Raw genomic sequence first — 18,773 nt, 5'->3', positions numbered from 1 at the left:
TGTGCATGGCAGGACCCCTGCTCTGTGTCCCAAGGAAGCTCACATGAAGGACATAAAGTGCCCTGGACAGGGCCCCCACCCCACCCCCAAACTCAGGACTATGGCTGTCCTTGGACATAACGCTAGGATATAGGTCAAACCCCAGGGAACAGGGCAGAGTGACCCAGAAAGATGGATGGCAGGGCCCTCGACCTTCACCTGGATACCTGGCAAGTAGAATCCAGAAACCCACCCTCAAGATTCCAAGTCAGCAGTGCTGAGTGGGCCTGGGGATCTGCATTTAACACCACTGATAAACTACGCATATATCTGTGTATGCCCCCTATGCATATGCCAATCATTTGAATAGCATCCCCCTCCCCCGGAATTAATGTCCACACACAACCTTAGAATGTGACTTTCTTTGAAAGTAGTCTTTGCAGATGTAATTAGTTAAGGATCTCAAGCTGAAATCATATGAGATTTAGAGTGAACCCTAAATCCAGTGACTGGTGTCCTTATAAGACAGGAGACACACAGAGAATAAGCCATGTGAAGACAGGCAGGGACAGGAGCAATGTAGCCACAAGCCAAGGAGCTCCAGGAGATTCCAGAAGCTCGAAAGAGGCAGGAAGGATCCTCCCCTAGTGTTAGGAGGGGACACCTGCAAACACCTCGATCTCAGACTTCTGGCCTCCAGAACTGTGAGGGAATCCGTTCCGGTTGTTTTAGGCTACCAAGTTTGTGGGAATTTGTTACGGCAGCCCTAGAGAACTACTACCGTGTATCTGTGCTTTATATATAAAATGATTTTTTTTATGTGCCCCCTTTCCCCAAAGAACCAACTTGCAACCCCTTGAAGGTGATACCGCCCCTGTGAAAATGCTTTTGAGTCTTATAAACAGCGGAGTAACTCTTGAACAAGCCCAGGGAAACCTCCAGGGTTTAGGAAGTAGGCAGTTGAGGTATATCCAAATCTAAAACGTTTAATGCTTTTGGTTGGAGCAAATGATCAGGCAAACAAGGAACATCATGTTTTACTGGTTGAAATAGAGTGTGTGGAACAGAATTATAGTATTCTCATCGAACAATTTGTTTTACAGGCAGAGCAATTCCGGAGTGCAGGATGGGGGATAAAAGTTCTCAGAATCCCCGTATTTCAGCCTGTAGAGAGAACATTCTCTAGCTAGTTGGAGGAAATACCACTCTGAATGATGCTCTTCCAGATTAGTGGATTTGCTCAGAAAATGCAAGCAGTTTCTAAAAGGGAAAGTAAGAGGGAAATTATATCCCGACACCCACTTTCCTCTGGATGCTCCTGGTGCTGAGCCTTCTGTTCTATGAGAAACAGTGACAGGCGGGCATCCTCAGGAAGGAGTCTGGAGTGTTTGGTTGAGAAGCCTTAAATCATCAGGATAATCTCTGACGTTTATCGTGTGCTTTCTTTGTGCTGGGCACTGGGGTTGTGGACTCTACAGCTGCTCTCACTCGTCCCACGACAACCCAGTGAATGAGGTAGGCACATCCCCATTTTACAGATGAGGAAACTGAGGCACAGGGGAGTTAAGTCACCTGCTGGAGGTTACACAGCTAGTGAAAAGGCGGCTGGGGTTTGAACCCTGCCCCGTCTAAATTCTAAGACCCAACCTCCTAAACACAGTGCATGGGCAGGATCCTTTTGCGTGTGGGTTGTTTCTGTTCTGGTCACAACAGGTTAATGAACAAGAGGGAGAAAGAAACCAAGCCAAGGAGCTTCCAACCCTGGGGTCTAGGGAAATACAGAAGCCAGGAACTTGGCAGCCCTTCCTTGGATTTTTAATTTCACACCTCCCAAAGGTAGGAAAGACCTATTGATTGATGAAGCTCCAGCTTGGACCCCAGAAACCTCCAGCAAGGGAAGGGGGGACTGCAGCAGATGCCACCATGGCTGTTTGCTGTTTCTGTGACCCAGCTTCTATTGTCCTGGGGTGATCTGCTTTCTCCTATCCCACTGCTGCTTCTGGAGGAAATGGCAATCACAGGACCCACAGCCCCTTGGCCAGTGCATCTGTAGGAATGAGCACACTACTCAACAGGGCCAGCCAGAGCATTCTGTGGGATCTGATACGGAAAGAGAATTCTCTCAACCTTAGAGATTGTGAGCCCTATGGTTGTAGGCTTGGGGCTGCTGACAGACACCTTTCCCACGAGGTGGAGGAGAGGATGAGACCAGTGTGAGAAGAGATACAGAGCTAGGAGGCCTGGGTGAGGTTGAGAGGATGAGCACATGAGCCTGAGGACACTGTGCTCCTGGATCCAGCCATACCTGCAGCAAGCAAGCCCTTAGCCATCCCAGTTACAGGACCCAGGGAATTCCCTTTGTTGCTTAAGCCAGTTTGAGCTGGAGTTTTCCCAAGGGAGAAAGAATGAGCTTTCAAGGGGAGAACTGAGGCCTGAAGCTCATCCCTTTTGTCCAGGCTGGACTGTTCACAGCAGATCCAGGTTCCAGTTGTCAAGCCATGTAGAACCCCAAGTCAAGGAAAGGTTTCTCCATCCTTCCCTGGTGCTAGTCCTAGATAATTAACGTGTGGGGAGTGCCAGGGCAGCTTACCCCAGAATGCTTCTAGGGCACACCTGGGTTTTAGAGGCAAGCTAGAAACTCATCTAAAGACTGGTGAAAATATCTCAGATTCCTCAGTGATAAATGTCCAGTGACATGGGAGCAATTAGCTTTGAGAACATTTTCAGTCTCCCCCTACCTCTCTCCCTCATGTGCACACACACCTTGATGCAGGATGCAGTTTTGGATTTTGTTCCTATACCTGAGGAGCAAACAGAGATGGATGAGACTCCCTCCCTGCGGGGAGAAGGATGTCTCTGAGAAGGTATCTCCTTCCCTCTGCTCTAGGTTTGGAGGTGAGGTTGGTGTGCAAGGAAGTCCTTGCTTTCCTTGCTCCATCATGCCGAGACTGCATGGAAGCATGAACCCCATGGCTGTAAGCCTAGCCCTTGGGCAAGACGCAGTGACTCTGGGTGTTGACCAGAGATGACCCCCAGCTGTAAGCAAGGCTATGAGAGAATAGTCTGTCAATACTGAAGCTGGTTCCAGGGGTCAGATTTGCCCTAGGGTGGACAAAACAAAGTCACAACCTCCTCCTCCCCATAGGGGAGTCCTGATGCCATGTTGAGATCCTGGATCCAGCCTTACCTGAAGCAAGAACTCCTGGACTGGCCAGTTGCATGTGATGATGACTGGTTACCCTTTTGTGTGGGTCTCTGTGACTTACAACCAAAAAAAAAGTCATAATTAAACAGCTCCAAGGTGGGGGGCGGTGGGGGGAAGGACCTCCAGAGGAGTTTAAAGACAGAGCCACTTCATCACTGCCTGGGCCTCTCCACCCTCCTCAAGTCGGTGGTAGTCAGGTTGACTTCCTAGCCAAGTGCTGGAACAATGGATTTCAGGTCCAGGTGGGCTGCTCCCCACAGAAAGTGGAGCCTGTAACTCATATAACTGCTCACCATGCATGTCTTGGGACACAGGGCATTGCTATGGAATCAGATGCAAAAACGGTCATTTCTGCCTACCCAGCGTCCTTTCTCTCTTGTGGGGTACCCCAGTATTCCTAGAGGCAACCTGCTTATGCTTTTCAAACCAGGTGGTTGGCTTCAGGAACAGGCATGTGGTCCAGGTGGACCAATCACTGAAACCCCATCCCCATCCCCATATGGTGATTGGTCCAGATTGGACACAGGACCCTGCTGCTGGCCAATCAGTGTTCTCTTCCCTGGGAACTGTGATTGGTTCAGGGACCAGTGTGGGACCCAGGCAGGCTGATTAAACTCCATTCTGGGAGCTTGGATGGAACTTTGGGAGACAGAGGTTCTCTTCCGCTGAGCCTAATGGTGATGGGGTCCCCTGCGTGGGGAGGGTACCTGAGAAGGAGGCTGTTCCAGCAAAAGCAGAGCCAGAGGTGGAGGGGATGCTGAGCCTGATGACATCCCTGAGCTCCCAGACCAGGCCGACCCAAAGGTGGCCCACCCACTCCTTGGTTTTCCTTATGTGAAGTGCAGAGGAGATCGTTCTGTCTTTGCATCCTCGAGAGTGCACGAGCTGGATCATTGCCATTGGCTCCGGATGCCCCAACTTAGTGTCCAGACACAGGGCTGCAACCCACATAGTCCCAGACCCCGTGGACACTTGCAGACATGGGAGGCAAGCGGGCTGCCCCACAGGGCTCAGTCCCAGCTATCTGGAGACCAGGGGGCTGCTGTGGGACTGGCCAGAAGAGGAGGAGGTGGTGGTGCTGAGCTGGGAGAAGCCGCTGGTGCAGGATTCCAGGCTGGACATGGAGCCCCTGGGGAGGAAAGGCGTCGCACGCACATTACCTTCTGGTGGTGACACAGCCCTGGGGCCCACACAGCAGTGGAAAAGCTGGTGATGCTGCAAATGAGGCCCCAGGGTTCTTTCCACAAGGCTGGTAACCACCCCAGGCACAGAGGGCAAGTGCAGAGGGAAAAGCAAGTGAAGTTACGGTGAGAAACGAGGCTCCACCCATTTTCCTGCCCAGCGCCCCCCCAACCCCGACAAAGATCCCAGCCTGCCACATACCATTCAGGGGCTTCCTTGACCTGGAGATCTAGCATGGCCCAGAGGGTACCAGCACCGCCAAGCCTCCTGCAGCTCCTTAGAGCTGAAGACTCTCTGCTGCCCCAGAGCTCCAGTCTGCATTCTGACAACACCCCCCTAACCCCCACCAGGTGATCTGTGTGCACACCACCTAGGTCTCAACTCCAATGTCCCTTCCCAGGTACCTCCCCCATACCTCCTGCCCACCCTATGCCAGGCCCCTTGTCCCATGCTCTGACAACACCCTGTGCTGAGACCTCTGGCACCTCCTAGCTGTGTGACCCTGGGCAAGGACCCCAGATTGGAGTACCCTCGTGGCATCCACTGCTGTTCATAATTACGTACAGGTGTGATCATGTGGCCTCCTGCTCCATGATGGCAGACCCTGTGTGTCTGGTCCCCCAGGGTCCGCCCAATGCCTGCCTACTGAGGACAGCCAGGGAAAAGCCCTTGACCTGGTTCTCTGTGAGCTCCTGAAGCTCAGGGCAGCAAGGTTCCCCCACATGGACCAGACCAGACAGGCTGGCAAGCAGCATCTGGCCCACCCTTCAGCCTCCACCTGCCCTCCTGGAGGCAGCAGCCCCCAGGTGCTAGTGTCTACAATGTCTGCGCCCAGTGGCCAAAACAAGCTGCTTCCCAAAGAGGAAATCACCAGCCCTCCCATGCTGTGGGGCTCTCTTTGGAGTAAAGACACTGGCCCAGTATCTCTCACATTGGGCTGCATGTGCCCGTAGGGTACTTGGACCTCCACCTGGCATATGGATGCAGATGCGACACCCTCCTGGAGCCTCAATTTGACTCCATGGTAAAGGATATAAAGCATTATTTTTAGAAGGAAACTAACAGAGGGGCGCCTGGGTGGCTCAGCTGGTTAAGTGTCCAACTCTGGATCTCAGCTCAGGTCTTGATCTCACGGTCATGAGTTCAAGCCCCATGTTGGCCTCCACGCTAGGCGTGGAGCCTACTTAAAAAAGAAAAGAAAAACGGAAACTAACAGAGATATGTCATGAAGCAGGATGCAAAATCACATTTGTTTTTAAAAGATAAAATGTAAAGCCTTGAAGACACTGCCTGCTCCATCTCCTCGCCCTCTGCTTCATTTTTGCTATCAAGTGCTTACTGTATGCCTTAGTGAAGGGCAGGCTTCCCCCAACCATTTCTTCCTGATGACAACCCCGTGATGTAGGGGTTTCAGCAGTCCCTATTTAACAGATGGGGAGGCTAAGGCTCAGACACTTAAGTGGCTTACCTGAGGTCACACAGCAACCAGAGAGTGCTGGAGGTCTTAACCACTACACTTCCTGCCTCTCTGAAAGCAACACTTGGGGAGATGTGTCTGCGAGACACTATTCTAGAATGTTCTAGAACAGTCCAACCCTGTTTTATGGGTTTCTAGGAGTGAGAGGACTTCCAAATAGGAGGGCCTTGGGCTCCCCTTCCCCCAGCAATCAATCTGGTATGTTGGGCTTCTGCCCAGAGTTTCATTTGAAGGGGAGGTTCTGCAGCTGAAGCAGCATTTGGACACAGTGTTGGATCTGATTGCTCACACAGGTGCTGAACCACTGGAGAATTTTAACAATACCAATGCTGGGGCCCCACCCCTGGATAAGCTCAAAGGCAAGTAGGGAAGATGAATCCAGTATCCCCCCGCCCAGAAGGAAGGGGCCTCAGAAGCGCTGTGGGCCTGGCCTGGAGAGGAGGAGGGGGCCCTTCCCGCCCAGGTTCCCTACTCCAGCCCCTCCTACCTGAAGTCCTCAGATGCCAGCACCTCGTAGTAGTAGAGGAGTTTGCACTTGGGGCCAGGGCTGTGCAGGGCCGTCAGGACGTCCTCCACACCCGGGAGGCTGCAGGCCACATTGCCGGGGGGGCTGTGCATTTGCCACTGGAGCAAGTAGATGCCAGGCCACCGGGTCACATGGGAGCCCTGAAACACAGCAGTCCTGCCTGAGGCTCTGGCCCACCTGGGGACGGACGGGAACCCCTTGCTAAACCAGCGCACCCATAAATCTTCCTCGCAGGGCCTCCGGAAGTCACCCTTGACCCCTCCGCTGTTACCCCGTATCTGTGGGGGCTGAGAGCCTCCCTCTGATCTGGTGGGAGTGGAGGCCTGGGGTGGGGCTGTGGTTGCAGGAGAACAGATAGAGTTGGTTAAACGCCTGGATTTTGTTGGGCTTTTGTTGTGCTGCCCCAGGAGGGATTTGGGCAGAGAGCTGGCAGGTTGGTTAGAGTTGGTGGAAGGCCTGGGCGGTGAGAATGGAGGTGTTAGTTGTTACAAGAGCAAGTTCAGGGAGGGCTAGGGGTGCTGGTGTTTGAGGTACAAGACAGCCTGCTGCTCAGGGACCCTGGGTGAGATCCGCTGTGCTCACTGGAGTCTGTTTGTGCAGTGTGAGTGAATGAGTGGGGCTGGTGATCTAACACTTGTGAGCCGTGGCCTGGAGGAGCATGTGAGTAACAGGGGGGTTCATGTTCCAAGATGCATCTGAGTTCTGTCCCCATACTTAAAGCATCTCTGCTGCATAGGTTCTGAAACTAACACATCAGAAATCACTGGGAGAGGGTGAGGGATGCAGAGTCCAGGCCTCGTGCCCAGAGGTTCTGAGTTACACCCCTGGCATGGGGCCTGGCAGTCTGCATCTTTGACAAGAGTCCCAGAGGATTCTGAGGCTGGGATCCTGGGGTCCCCAGAGTTCTGGATCTGTCCAGTCCTTTCTCCCTGAGTGTCCTACAGGGTCCCTGAGGTCAAGGGCCAGAACCCTGGCACACAGCGAACACTCAGTCCTGTATTATGAATGAATAAATGAACAAAGGAGTTCGAACCTGGATGCTCTCCCCTTCCCGGCAGACAAGAGGGGCTTCGACACGGCTATAATCCACACCTAGGACCCAGCCTTTGTCCATCAGCTGCCCGCCAGCCCTGGCCCCGGGCTCCTGGGGGCCAAGCTTGGGCATCTGCTTGCTATGGTACAGGCTGAACACCACGTCCCCTCTCAGGATGTCAAAGTCCCAGGTGATGACTGACTCCCCCTCCAGGATCTCCACTGCAACCTGCATGGAGGGCGGGGGGGGGAAGGGAAGGCATAGTCTGAGAGTCCCATCTGGAATCCCACCAGGAGCGGGGAGCTGGGATGGGGAGGTCAGCTGCAGTAGGTGCTGTGGGGTACCCACCTGGATCTCCAGTCCCCACTGCAGGGAGGATGGGCTGCTGAGGCCCCCAGCCTCCACTGTCTAAGAACTGCTCTGGGCAAATGGACCTGCCTCTGTCTGAAATGGCTGGGAGGTCCCACCCTGTCACAGGGTGGGTGACCCACAGCCGAGGACTGACATGAGAGTACAAAAGACCTGCCCATCTGTCATGCTCTGCACAGCCCAGTGCTCCCCTCAGATCAGGCTGGGCAGGACTCGGCTGTATCGCCCCTGTGCTTACATCCATCCCCACACTGACCCTGTTCCACCTCTCCTTACAGGTTTCTCCCAAGAGCTCACCCTCAACAAAATCACTGGCACAAGAACCCTCATCTCAGGCTCTGCTTCAGGGGACCCTGGCCTAAGACAATACCCCATCCCAGCGGGCCCTCCCAGGCCAGGTCCCAGCACCTCATGGGGGGCCCCTCGGAGCAGGCTGGCCGACTGGTAGGTCTCTCTCCACTGCTGCAGCTGGTCCGTGTGCCCCTGCTCCTCTTCTGTCAGATAGAGGGACTTGGGGACCAGCCCTCCTTCAGGGACATTGCACTGAGGGACAAAGACAAAGGTGGCAGGCCTGGCTGACCCACAGAAGGGTGCTCTGTGACCCCTGACAATACCAATGCACCCTGAAACTGCACTTGTCACAGCAACCCCTTAGTGAGTAGGGTGCAGGGCTTCCATTACCTCATTTACTCTCCAGAACCACAATGCAATAGAAGCTATTATTCTTTCCTTCCATTTCACAGAGGAGGAAAATGGAAGCTCAGAGAGGTCGGGCCACTTGCCCGAGATCACACAGCAGAAAGTGCTGAGCCTAGGCACAAACCCATGTTTATCAGGCCCCCCAGGCTCATGTGTCTTATTACCATGCTGGTCTTGGAAGCCCATTTGCTAAACATAAATCATGCATATGTATCTCAACAAGCAGAGAAAATGGGCAAGCTTGGCAAAATTCCTGAGAAATGCCTTTTTTAAATTCAGAAATCAAGTAAGCTTGGAGTTTGGTATTCTGTTAGAGAAGGGAGAGGGGCCTGCCCGCCCACAGCCAGATGAGATAAGACCGTCATGACCCAGGGTCACCCCTTCCTGTGTCATCTCACCCCCAGGGGGAGGCAGTAGAAGGGATCTGTGGTTGCCTCCCCTTGAAGCAGTTGGCCGATCTTCCCACTCCATGGGGTTGTGGGTTGGGAATAAATCCCTTTGGGTACACCAGCTCCAGGGTCCAGACCACTGGGATGTTTGAGTCACCTCTCCCAGAAGCAGAGGGTGCAAAGTCATCAGGTAAACTCTGACTGCTGCCTAGCAACATACTGAGTGGGGAATACCAAGGTAAACCTTTGACTGGCCTGGTCTCTGGGCTTCCGGAAACTTCCATCTGGATCACTATGTTTGAAAGAAACAAGGTAAGGCCCCTCCTTTGGAGAGAACTCACCTCTCTTTGGGGCAGCTTCGAAAACAAGCCCTGCCCCCCCAAAAAGAGAAAGCATGACCTCTTCAGGTACCAGCACCCACACACACAACAGAGGGCCCCACTCCAGCCTCCTTGGACCTCTGCAGCCCCGCCCCAGCAATCTCTGGCTCCTCCCGCGGCCACAGCCCAGGCCCTGCAGCCGTACACTCACCACACACTCTCCCCCGAGGAAGTCAGGGATCACTTCTTTATCCAGGTAGTCCACAAGGCCTCCGGGGCCCTGGTAATTGCTACCGCTGTAGATGAGAAACTTCTGTCTGGTGTTCTCATTGATGAAGGGGCTGATCTGAAATGGGGGAGAGGAGACAAGATGGAATGGTGTTTTTATTTGTTTTATATGGAGATGTAATTCACATCACAAAAAATTAACCATTTTATCTTATTGGTTTTTTAAGTTTTTATGTATTTAAATAATCTCTGCACCCAATGTGGGGCTCGAACTCATGACCCTGAGATAAGCATCACATGCTCTTCTGTTCTTTTTTTTTCCCCAAGATTTTATTTATTTATTTGAGAAAGAGTGAGAAAGTGCAAGTGCACGACTAGGGGTGGGGAGGGTGGACAGAGGGAAAAGGAGAAGCAGACTCCCCAGTGAGCAGGGAGCCCGACACAGGGTTCGATCCTAGGACCCCAAGATCATGACCCGAGCTGAAGTCAGACGCTCAACTGACTGAGCCACCGAGGAGCCCCAATGTTGCATACTCTTCTGATTGAGCCGGCCAGGTGCCCCAGAATTAACCATTTTAAAGTGAACAGTTTGATGGCTTTTAGTTCATTTACTATGTTGTATAACTACCACTTTCCTATAATTCCAAGACTTCTCATCACCCCAAAAGGAAACCCCATTCCTTTTACACATTCATACACATCAGCGGCTCCTCGCCATGCCCCTCGCCCAGCCCCTGGCAACCACCGATCTGCTTTCTGTCTCTATGGGTTTGTCTGTTCTGGACACTTCATAGAAATGGAAGCACACGACATGTGGCCTTTTGTGTCTGGCTTCTTTCACTCAGCATCATGGTTTCCAGGTTCATCCATGTCGTAGTCCTTTTTATGGCTAAATAATATTCCACTGTATGGATGATCCTGTTTTGTTTACCCCAGATGGAAAGTATTTCAATGCTGAACTCAAAGCTGCATGTCGATCCATTGTTTTTCACGGCACACACACTCCCCCCCCCGCCCCCCCGCCCCCCCCGCCCAGTGCTGGTGTGGTATCTGACGAGGTACATAGTTGGGGCAGGAAGGAAGGACTTGATATTGGCAGGGCACCAGCCAATTCAGCAAGGAATGCCACAGGCAAAAGATGGACAGGGAACTAGGAATCCCACCTGTGTGGTCACTCTCCTTCAGTCTCCACCCCGGGAAGCAGTCACCTGCGGGCCTCGGCAACCTGGCTCCATGCCACCAGCTTCCATCTGGTGTGGCCACTGGGCAGGGGTGGGGGGCAGCAGCAGGAGATGGGAGGTGGGAACAAAGAAAGAGGCCAGGGTACTTCTTCCCCTGCCCTCTCCCACCTCAGTGCCCCTGGACACCCCCACTTCCACCCCATTCCAGCTCTTATGGGGCTCGGTAACAATGTCATTCCCTCTGCTTGTCCCTCCAGCCCCCTGGGGGTGGTCAGGGTTCACTGCAGGGGCTAGCCCCAGGGGCCTCTCCATCCTGCCCATACCTCTGCAAGGAGTTCTTTCATGTTACATCCCCATTAAGCCACTGGGGCGAATCCCACTTTTGGCCAGAACCCTAACTGACTGGCTCCCACCACCATGCAATATACATATTCTTACAGGTCTCCAAATAGCAAGGGAACTTCATTTTCACAAAGATCAGGATATTTCAAGATAAAAAGCTTCAGGAGCGGGCACCTGGGTGGCTCAGTTGGTTGAGTGACTGCCTTCGGCTCAGGTCATGATCCTGGAGTCCCTGGATCGAGTCCCACATGGGGCTCCCTGCTCGGCAGGGAGCCTGCTTCGCCCTCTGACCCTACCCCCCTCATGTGCTCTCTCTCTCTCATTCTCTCTGTCTCAAATAAATAAATAAAATCTTTAAAAAAAAAAAAAAAAGCTTCAGGAGCAGGTCCTACCCGTCCCTCCTACAGCTTCTGCTCCCCGGCCCAGCCCCAACAGAGCCCTGAAGTAGCCACAGGAGCTAGAGAACATTCTGCCCCAAAAGTCCGCTCACATCCTCTCCTGCTGACCATCCTCCATGGCTCCCTACTGCCCCAGGACAAAGTCCCACCTTCACCACAGCCTGGACTTGGCAAGCACTGGTCCCCAAGCATTTTCCCAGCCTCTGCCAGGGCCACTGTCCCTTTTGCTCCTTTTTGCCCCAAACATTCTGGACTGGGTTTTCAGTTTTTCAAAAAGCATCAAGTACTATCCTGCCTCCAGGCCTTTGCCCGTGCTGTGTGGGTTGCCTGGCCCATCCTTCCTCCCTGCCCTTCCCTGCATGATTCCTGCTCCTTCCTAGGGTCTCAGCTACAAGTCACCTCCTCTGAGAGACCTTCCTCAGTTCTCCAATCTAAATTACCCCCTACGTCAGCCCCTATCTGACTTAGCCTCTCCAAGAACCCTGAACGTCCTCACGCCCTTGCCACGGGGAACCACGAAGTGTTTGCTTGTGTGGGGTTATCTGCTTTATCTCTCCCCGTCCCGTGACAATGGTGGGGAGACACAGTGGCTGGCTTGTTTACTTTGAATCCCCAGGGCCTGGAAGGTGCCTGGCACATAGTAGGTGCTTAGTGAAACACTGAATCCACTTAACTCTCAAATGTCTATCCTGATTGCACCTCAATTTATAGCAGCGGTTCTCCGGTTTTCTGCGGCACTGAATCCTCGGAGGGGCCTGTGGACCAGTAGCAAGGCCCCAGGGCAGTAGTTTTCAGTTGCCAGTAACAACCTGCTCATGGTTGTGAGATTGATTCAGCACACTGTGACTAGCCTATTTTTAATGGAATGGAATAGAAGAGCGAAGAGGGTGTTGTACGTAGTTAAGGTAACCATTGCTTGCTGATTTGTTCAGGTGTGTGTGTGTCTGTGCGCGCGCACATGCGTGTGTGTCTGTATTAGGTTGTAACATAACGTGTATTTCTTACTGTGGGGTCTTGGGCAAAAAGTTTTAAAATCCCTACAGCACAGGATCCCAACACTCCTCGGAGCCAACTCACAGGAACCCTGGGAACGCTGTACAATCCTGAGTGTGACTAGTGTCCACAAAGCAGGACAACAGATACATAAATCATGGTCTACCCATATGGTGGAATCAGATTCAGATCTAAAAAGGAATGAAATACTGATCCGTGCTACAACGTGGATGAATCTGAAATCATGATGCTCAGTGAGAGTAATCAGATGCAAAAAGCTTCGTATTGTATGATCCCACTTATGTGAAATATCTCAAATAGGCAAATCCATAGAGACAGAAAGCAGACTGACGGCTGCCAGGAGCTGGGGAGCAGGGAGGAGCAAGGGCTGCTACAGGGCTTCCTTTTGTGGTGCTGATAATGTTCTGGAACTAGATGGTGGGATGGTTGCACAACCCTGTGGATCTACTAAAAACCACTGCATTCTGCACTTTGAAAGGTTGAACCTTATGGTCAATGAGTTCTAGCTCAATAAAACTGTGACTTAGAAGAAATGACATGGAACAAGCAGGCAGAGGGAACCCACCCCCCACCTCGGTCATCTCCACTGGGCAGGAGCCTGGCCCCGGGCGCCTGCTCTCACCAGCGTCCAGAGCACCGGGAAGACACGAGGGGCTCGCACGATGAGCAGCCGACCCAGAGTCTCGGGGTAATTGTCCTCCACCACCTCAATCATCCGCAGCAGGGCCTTCACCCCCGGCCGCCACAGGTGACGCATGTTGAGACCTTCCAGGTCCACCAGGCAGGTCCAAGAGCTGCAGCAGAGACGGGCCACTCACTCCCGCTTGCTCCCCCACCTCCCAGGGCCCCTGACACCCTCAGAGGGTCTCAGGAGTTGGCAGACAGGAATGGATGGAGAGGCTCAGGAAGGCAGGGCTGGGGGTAGAGGGGCAGGACACTCTCATGGATCCTACCACCCCGACCCTCAGCTGGGGAGGCCATGTGAGGAGGAGGTTCAGAGCCTGGCCTCTGAGGCTAGGCACCTGAATTCAAGTGTCACCTCCACCCCCGAGAGCTGTGTGACATGGACAACTTCTTCATCAAGACAGTGGCAGTGACAGCAAGAGTCCCCATCTCGAGCAGTTGTTAGGATTAAATGAGGTAGTATGTGTAAAGCTCTCCACAGGGACAGGCCATAGCACGCACTCGATAAAAGCCAGTTATTGCTACCAATTGTTGAAAGGGTGCTGACTGCTAAGAGCACACACTCCAGAGCCAGATGGCCTGGATTCAAATCCCAGCTCTGCCGCCTGCTGTGTGGCCTTGGCCAAGTTCCTTAGCCTCTCTGTGCCTCCGTTTCATTGGTACTAATTCATTAGGGAAATGACTGTTTTACTGCAGCGGCTGGTTCTCAGGAGCCTCTCCATCCTGCCTTTGTTCCCTTCATCCAGTCCACACTGCTGCAAGGAGTCCCTCATGACACCCTGTCATCTGAGCCATGTCGGGTGAATTCCACTTCTGATCAGGACGCTGACTGATCGATTTCTCACCCCAACCAATGTATGTCCCCTTAGGAAAGCTCCAAACAACAAAGGAACTTAATTTTCCCAAAGATCGGGCTACGTCAGGATAAAAAGCTGCAGCAGCAGGTGCTGCCTGCCCCTCCCCCCTGGGGTGTAATAAGGACAACATGAATCAGGTACTTCAGAGAGCACCTGCTGCAGAGTGTTACACACGCATTTGCGTTATCCCTCCACGGTCATCGTTTTTGATGATGCATAAAGAAACCCTGGGACTGGTGATATTATTCCCACATTATAGATGAGCAAGCTACGGTTCAGAAAGGTTCAGTGCCACTGTAAGTACTCGTGGGAAACTGAGTTCGGGGCGAGTCGGAGAGGGACGGAGGTTACTGGATGTGCCATGACACCTGCGAGTCCATCTGCCTGGGAGACAGAGTCAAGGTGGCACTTGGGGGTGGGGCAGAGCTGGCCTCACAAAGGAAGGTCCAGGGGGTGATGTGGCACAGGGGTTCACATCCTTGAGCCCGAAACAGACAGGAACAGGTTCAAATCTCAGCTCTGCCACTTACCCACTTAGCAGCAAGCTTGGATGAGCATCGCTCCTCTGAGCCTCCGTTTCCCCCTCCACAAAGAACAGGGACAATAATAGTCCCTGCCTCCCAGGATCGTTGTAAGAATTAAGAGAGGACATTTCTGTAAAGTACCTAGCATGCTTCCTGGCCAGCGTCTATGCCCAATGAACCTTGGCTGTTTTCACTATTTCAGGGGAATTTGCTCTTGGCTGGGGTTCTTGCCTGATGGGACGGCCAAACTGCTTTGTGTTCCCTTCACATCTCTTCTGTCCTTCCTCATTGACGGAAAGAACCTGGAAAGTAGAGAATGTGCTGGCAAACATTCACTTGGCTGCCCCACCCACAGGCAACCCCGGGATCCAGGGAGTGGGGACCCCGACTCACGTGCTTCAGCAGCGCCTCTTCCCCCACGGCCTTCATCAAGCCTTTGGTGTCCATGTGGCCCAGGCGCAGGATATAGAGGGGGCGGCCATCTTTGTAGGCGAGGCAGGCCGAGCAAAGAGAAGGGACATTATTTCAGGGGTGCTGGTGAGAGGGCAGGCCCAAACTTCTCCTCAGAGAAGGCAGTGCCAGGCTGTGGCTCAGCTTACCCCTCCTGTCCATTTATTCGAGAATGCTCTGCCTGCTCCCAAGAGGGGCTGACACCAGTTATGGCAAAAGAAGCAAAGTGTCCAAGTGTCAAAGAGACAGATTTACATCACACAGGAAACTGGCTGAGGGGCATGCGGCACTCTCTGTACGACCTCAGCAACTTTTCTGAAAACCTGTCCTAAAATTAAATGTTTATTTTAAAGCTTTTTAAAAAGAAGAGATGAACCATGTTAGGAAGGAATATGGAGAGAGTGGATAATGTTGGCTCTTAGCTTTCCGTCAACCAAAGCGAATAGGAAAAATAAGGAAGAATATACAAATACAGTCGATTCTTATTATTCATGGTAGTGATGTTTTTTCTAAAGTGATCTTGAACAATGACTTAGGGAACAGTGAAGCATCACTTCGAGAAAAAGCATGGGGTAAGGTCCCTGCGAGCCTCTAGACATAACATTTTTGTTAACTGATTGATACATAACTTTGCCCTGAATTTCTTAAATTCAGGTGCACTAGCTCAGAGGCCATGCTCATTAAGGACACTTTATTGCTAATTAAGGAGACTTTATTGGGTATATATTGTTGATACACCAACATCGAACCCACGGCCAGCAGTACCACACTCAAGCCAGGACGAAGCTTATCTAACACACACGTTTTCTCTGTGAGGCACACTGCAGCCTTCTTGTGCTCGGGAATACTAGCCAGCACTTTTGCACTTTGCCTGGGGGCCATTTTAAACAGCAAAAATCTCTCACACACACACCACACAAAAGCCCAAAATTGCAAAAAGAAAAAAAAAGTAGTACTAAGTGGACTTTAAAAAGGACTCTTGTTAACAGTATGACAGCTGAAACAAAAGGCAGAAGGACATCTTGAGGACACGAAGATCGGACAACTGACTTTTTGCCACTCTGCCCATGGTCGTAACTGACTGCAGAAGCACCCCGAGTATTGATTTGGGGGTTACAAATAAATTTGGGTGAGTAGGCAAATTCACAAATATGAAATCCATGAATAATGAGGATTGACTGTATATTAAAATAAAGTGCTCCAACCAGTTCTTCAGGAGAGTCAAGCACTCACCTTAATTGATATATATATGAATTTCTACATAAAGGGCATTGAAAAGCATAGTGGGCACTGGACTCAAGGGCAGCTTTAAGAAACACAGAGAAGTTATCTGTGGTGGGTTGAACAGTGTCCTGCAAAAATTCACGTGCACCCAGAACCTCTGAATGTGACCTTATTTGGAAATAGCCTGCAGATAAAATTAGTGAAGGACCTCCAGATGAAATCCTACTGGATCAGTGTGGCCCCTAAATCCAATGACCTGGGGTCTTTACAGGAAGAGGAGAGGACACAGAGAGACACCCCGAGGGAAGCCATGTGAAGACAGGCGAGATTGGGGTGACATGACCACAAGCCAAGGAACACCTGGAGCCACCAGGAGCTGGAGGAGGCAGGGAGAGATTCTCCCCTAGAGACATTGCAGAGAGCATGGTCCCACCCACACGTTGAGTTTGGGCTTCTGCCTCCAGAACTATAAGATACATCTCTATGGCCTTAAGCCACCCAGTTGGTGGTAATTTGCTACGGCAGCCCCCAGCCACTAATGCAAATCACGCAGCCATTACGTGTGGGGTCTCAAAGACCAAAAGCAAGGTTGAGCTAACGCTGCCACTGCGTGAGAAACGTTGCTTCCAGCCCAAATGTCTATTCCGGCACTACTTTCCTCATGGCTGGGTGAACCCCAAGGGCATCTCCAGATGCCCAGGAGAGTCAAAAGGAAAAATCCTAAGAGGCTAACATGAAAAGGGGCCTTCAAAGCGCCTTTGGCAGTGACCAAAGTGTGTGCTCTGCATTATGTAGGTAAAGGGACGCACCTCTGTCCTGGTAATGCCAGCCCCCCGCATAGAATTCCTCCAGGAGGGCAGGGGGTTGCCAGGTCTGAAGGAGGAGATCCACCTGGTGCTGCTTTCTCCAGCTCAAGGACTGGCACAGCATCTCCCGGGCCTTGTCCAGGTGGAAGTCACGAGCCCGCAGGAACCGGAGAATGTGCTCATCTTTGGGAATCTGAGAGAAGAAGGAGAAAGCCCGTAGAATGGTATTCCCTAACCCAGTGGACAAAATTATGGAGAATGAGTAGCTCCTCTCTTATCTGCAAAACACTTAGCTGGGAAAAGGACCACACACTTAACCATGACGCAGTCTAGGGGTGAACTGTAGGGAAAATCTGTGAGTTTGGGCTGCCTGACGCTCCTCCCTCCTCATGTACCTCTTTTCTTTTGGGGAGCTGCTTTTCCTCCCCACTCCCCAGCACCCATCCTGGTTTTAGCTGGTGTTGCCAATCAGCACTCCACTCTCATGGCCTCAGGGATGGCACAACCCAGATTTAAACCCAATTTAAATCAGAAGAATATGTCATAAACCCCTTTCTATGCAGTGGCAAAGGTGAGCCTGCAAGCCACGGGCAGCCACAGCTCCAAGCTCAACAGGGAAGTTAAGTCTGACGGGGATGAAGCAGAGGCAAACAGATACAAGAGCTCAGGGGTCCCGACCATGTGTGAGTCCTGGTTCGGGACATCCCTGTGGCAGGTTGCATGGGCCCCTGTGCGAGGCTGAATGATGTTCCTTCAAAATTCACATCCACCCATAACCTCGGAATGGGACCTTATTTGGAAATGAGTCTATACTGATATAATTAGCTAAAATGAGGTCACAATGGAGTAGGTGGGCCCTACTCCAGGAGGGGAATTGGGACACAGACACAGGACAAACTGGGGGAAGAAGGCCATGGGATGATGATGGAGGCAGAGACTAGAGCGCCGCATCTATCAGCCAAGGACTGGCAGCAGCCACCAGAAACCAGGAGGGAGGAAGCATGGCACAGACCCTCCCTCAGAGCCTTCAGAAGGAACCAACCCTGCCCACGCCTTGATTTCAGACTTCTGGCCTCCAGAACTGTGAGAATAAGTTTCTGTTGTTTCGAGCCACTCAGTTTGTGGCATTTTCTTTCAGCAGCCCTAGAAAATGAATACACCCTGCTCAACAGGTATATGAGACAATAAATACTCCTTTCCTTATTTTCTGCCTTGATTCAAGCTGCATTCCTACCACACAGAACCCAGAGACTAAGTAATAGGCTGAGGTGACAGGGTAAGACCCCGCCAGCTCTCCTTCCTTCCCTTAGGCAAATAGCAACAGGCAAGGGAAACCCAGCCCCAATGAAAGCTCCCCTTTTCTGAGTGCTCATCCTGAGCCAGACACGACTCTAGGCACTTTATGTGCATTGTCCCTTGTAATTCAGTGCAGATGGCATATGCCAGCATCATCCCCCTTTTATAGATGAGAAAACAGGGGCAGATAGGTTAATCACAGCCCAACATGAAAGTAACTCCCTGTCTGCCCCCGTCTCCCTTGTCCGCCCCCACCCCAGCGTGGGGAGGGGATAGGACGGAAGGGCAAGCTCGAAGTTCTTATTCAACAGAGCCGAAGGTCAAGTCCATGCTTGGGACCTACATGCACAATGGACATTCATGTGATGGGGCTTAGAGTCTGGAGCCATTTTTCGTTGTCACACCTGGGGGAGAAGAGCTCTTGGTATCTACTGGTAGAGGCCAGGATGCTAATCAGCACCTTGCAGTGCACAGGACAGCCCCACCCCATAAAGAACTGTCCAGCCTCAAATGTCAACAGTGCAGAGGATGAGAAAGCCCGCGATCAATGGTACGCACAGCACACGTTATAGATACATGAGACACTACAT

The 18,773-nt window shown here is 52.0% G+C and overlaps 1 protein-coding gene across 1 annotated transcript in view; it reads right to left on the bottom strand.

Annotated features, from left to right (window-relative positions):
• Positions 1–991: 991 nt before the first annotated feature.
• SEC14L5 (SEC14 like lipid binding 5) overlaps positions 992–18,773 on the bottom strand; it is a 39,500-nt gene continuing 21,718 nt past the window's right edge. Inside the window, exons 8-16 of the mRNA XM_035022217.1 lie at positions 16,891–17,080; positions 14,801–14,889; positions 14,639–14,709; positions 12,965–13,136; positions 9,391–9,525; positions 8,180–8,314; positions 7,403–7,630; positions 6,331–6,509; positions 992–4,313 (exon numbers count right to left, since the gene is read on the bottom strand). Coding sequence (XP_034878108.1) covers positions 4,205–4,313; positions 6,331–6,509; positions 7,403–7,630; positions 8,180–8,314; positions 9,391–9,525; positions 12,965–13,136; positions 14,639–14,709; positions 14,801–14,889; positions 16,891–17,080 — 1,308 coding nt within the window. The 3' untranslated portion in view covers positions 992–4,204. The remainder of the gene's footprint in view (positions 4,314–6,330; positions 6,510–7,402; positions 7,631–8,179; positions 8,315–9,390; positions 9,526–12,964; positions 13,137–14,638; positions 14,710–14,800; positions 14,890–16,890; positions 17,081–18,773) is intronic.

The sequence above is a fragment of the Mirounga leonina genome, unplaced genomic scaffold (genome assembly GCF_011800145.1).
Source record: "Mirounga leonina isolate KUSES-001 unplaced genomic scaffold, KU_Mleo_1.0 Mir_175, whole genome shotgun sequence".
Classification (NCBI taxonomy): domain Eukaryota; kingdom Metazoa; phylum Chordata; class Mammalia; order Carnivora; family Phocidae; genus Mirounga; species Mirounga leonina.
This window is presented reverse-complemented; position numbering and strand designations above follow the sequence as displayed.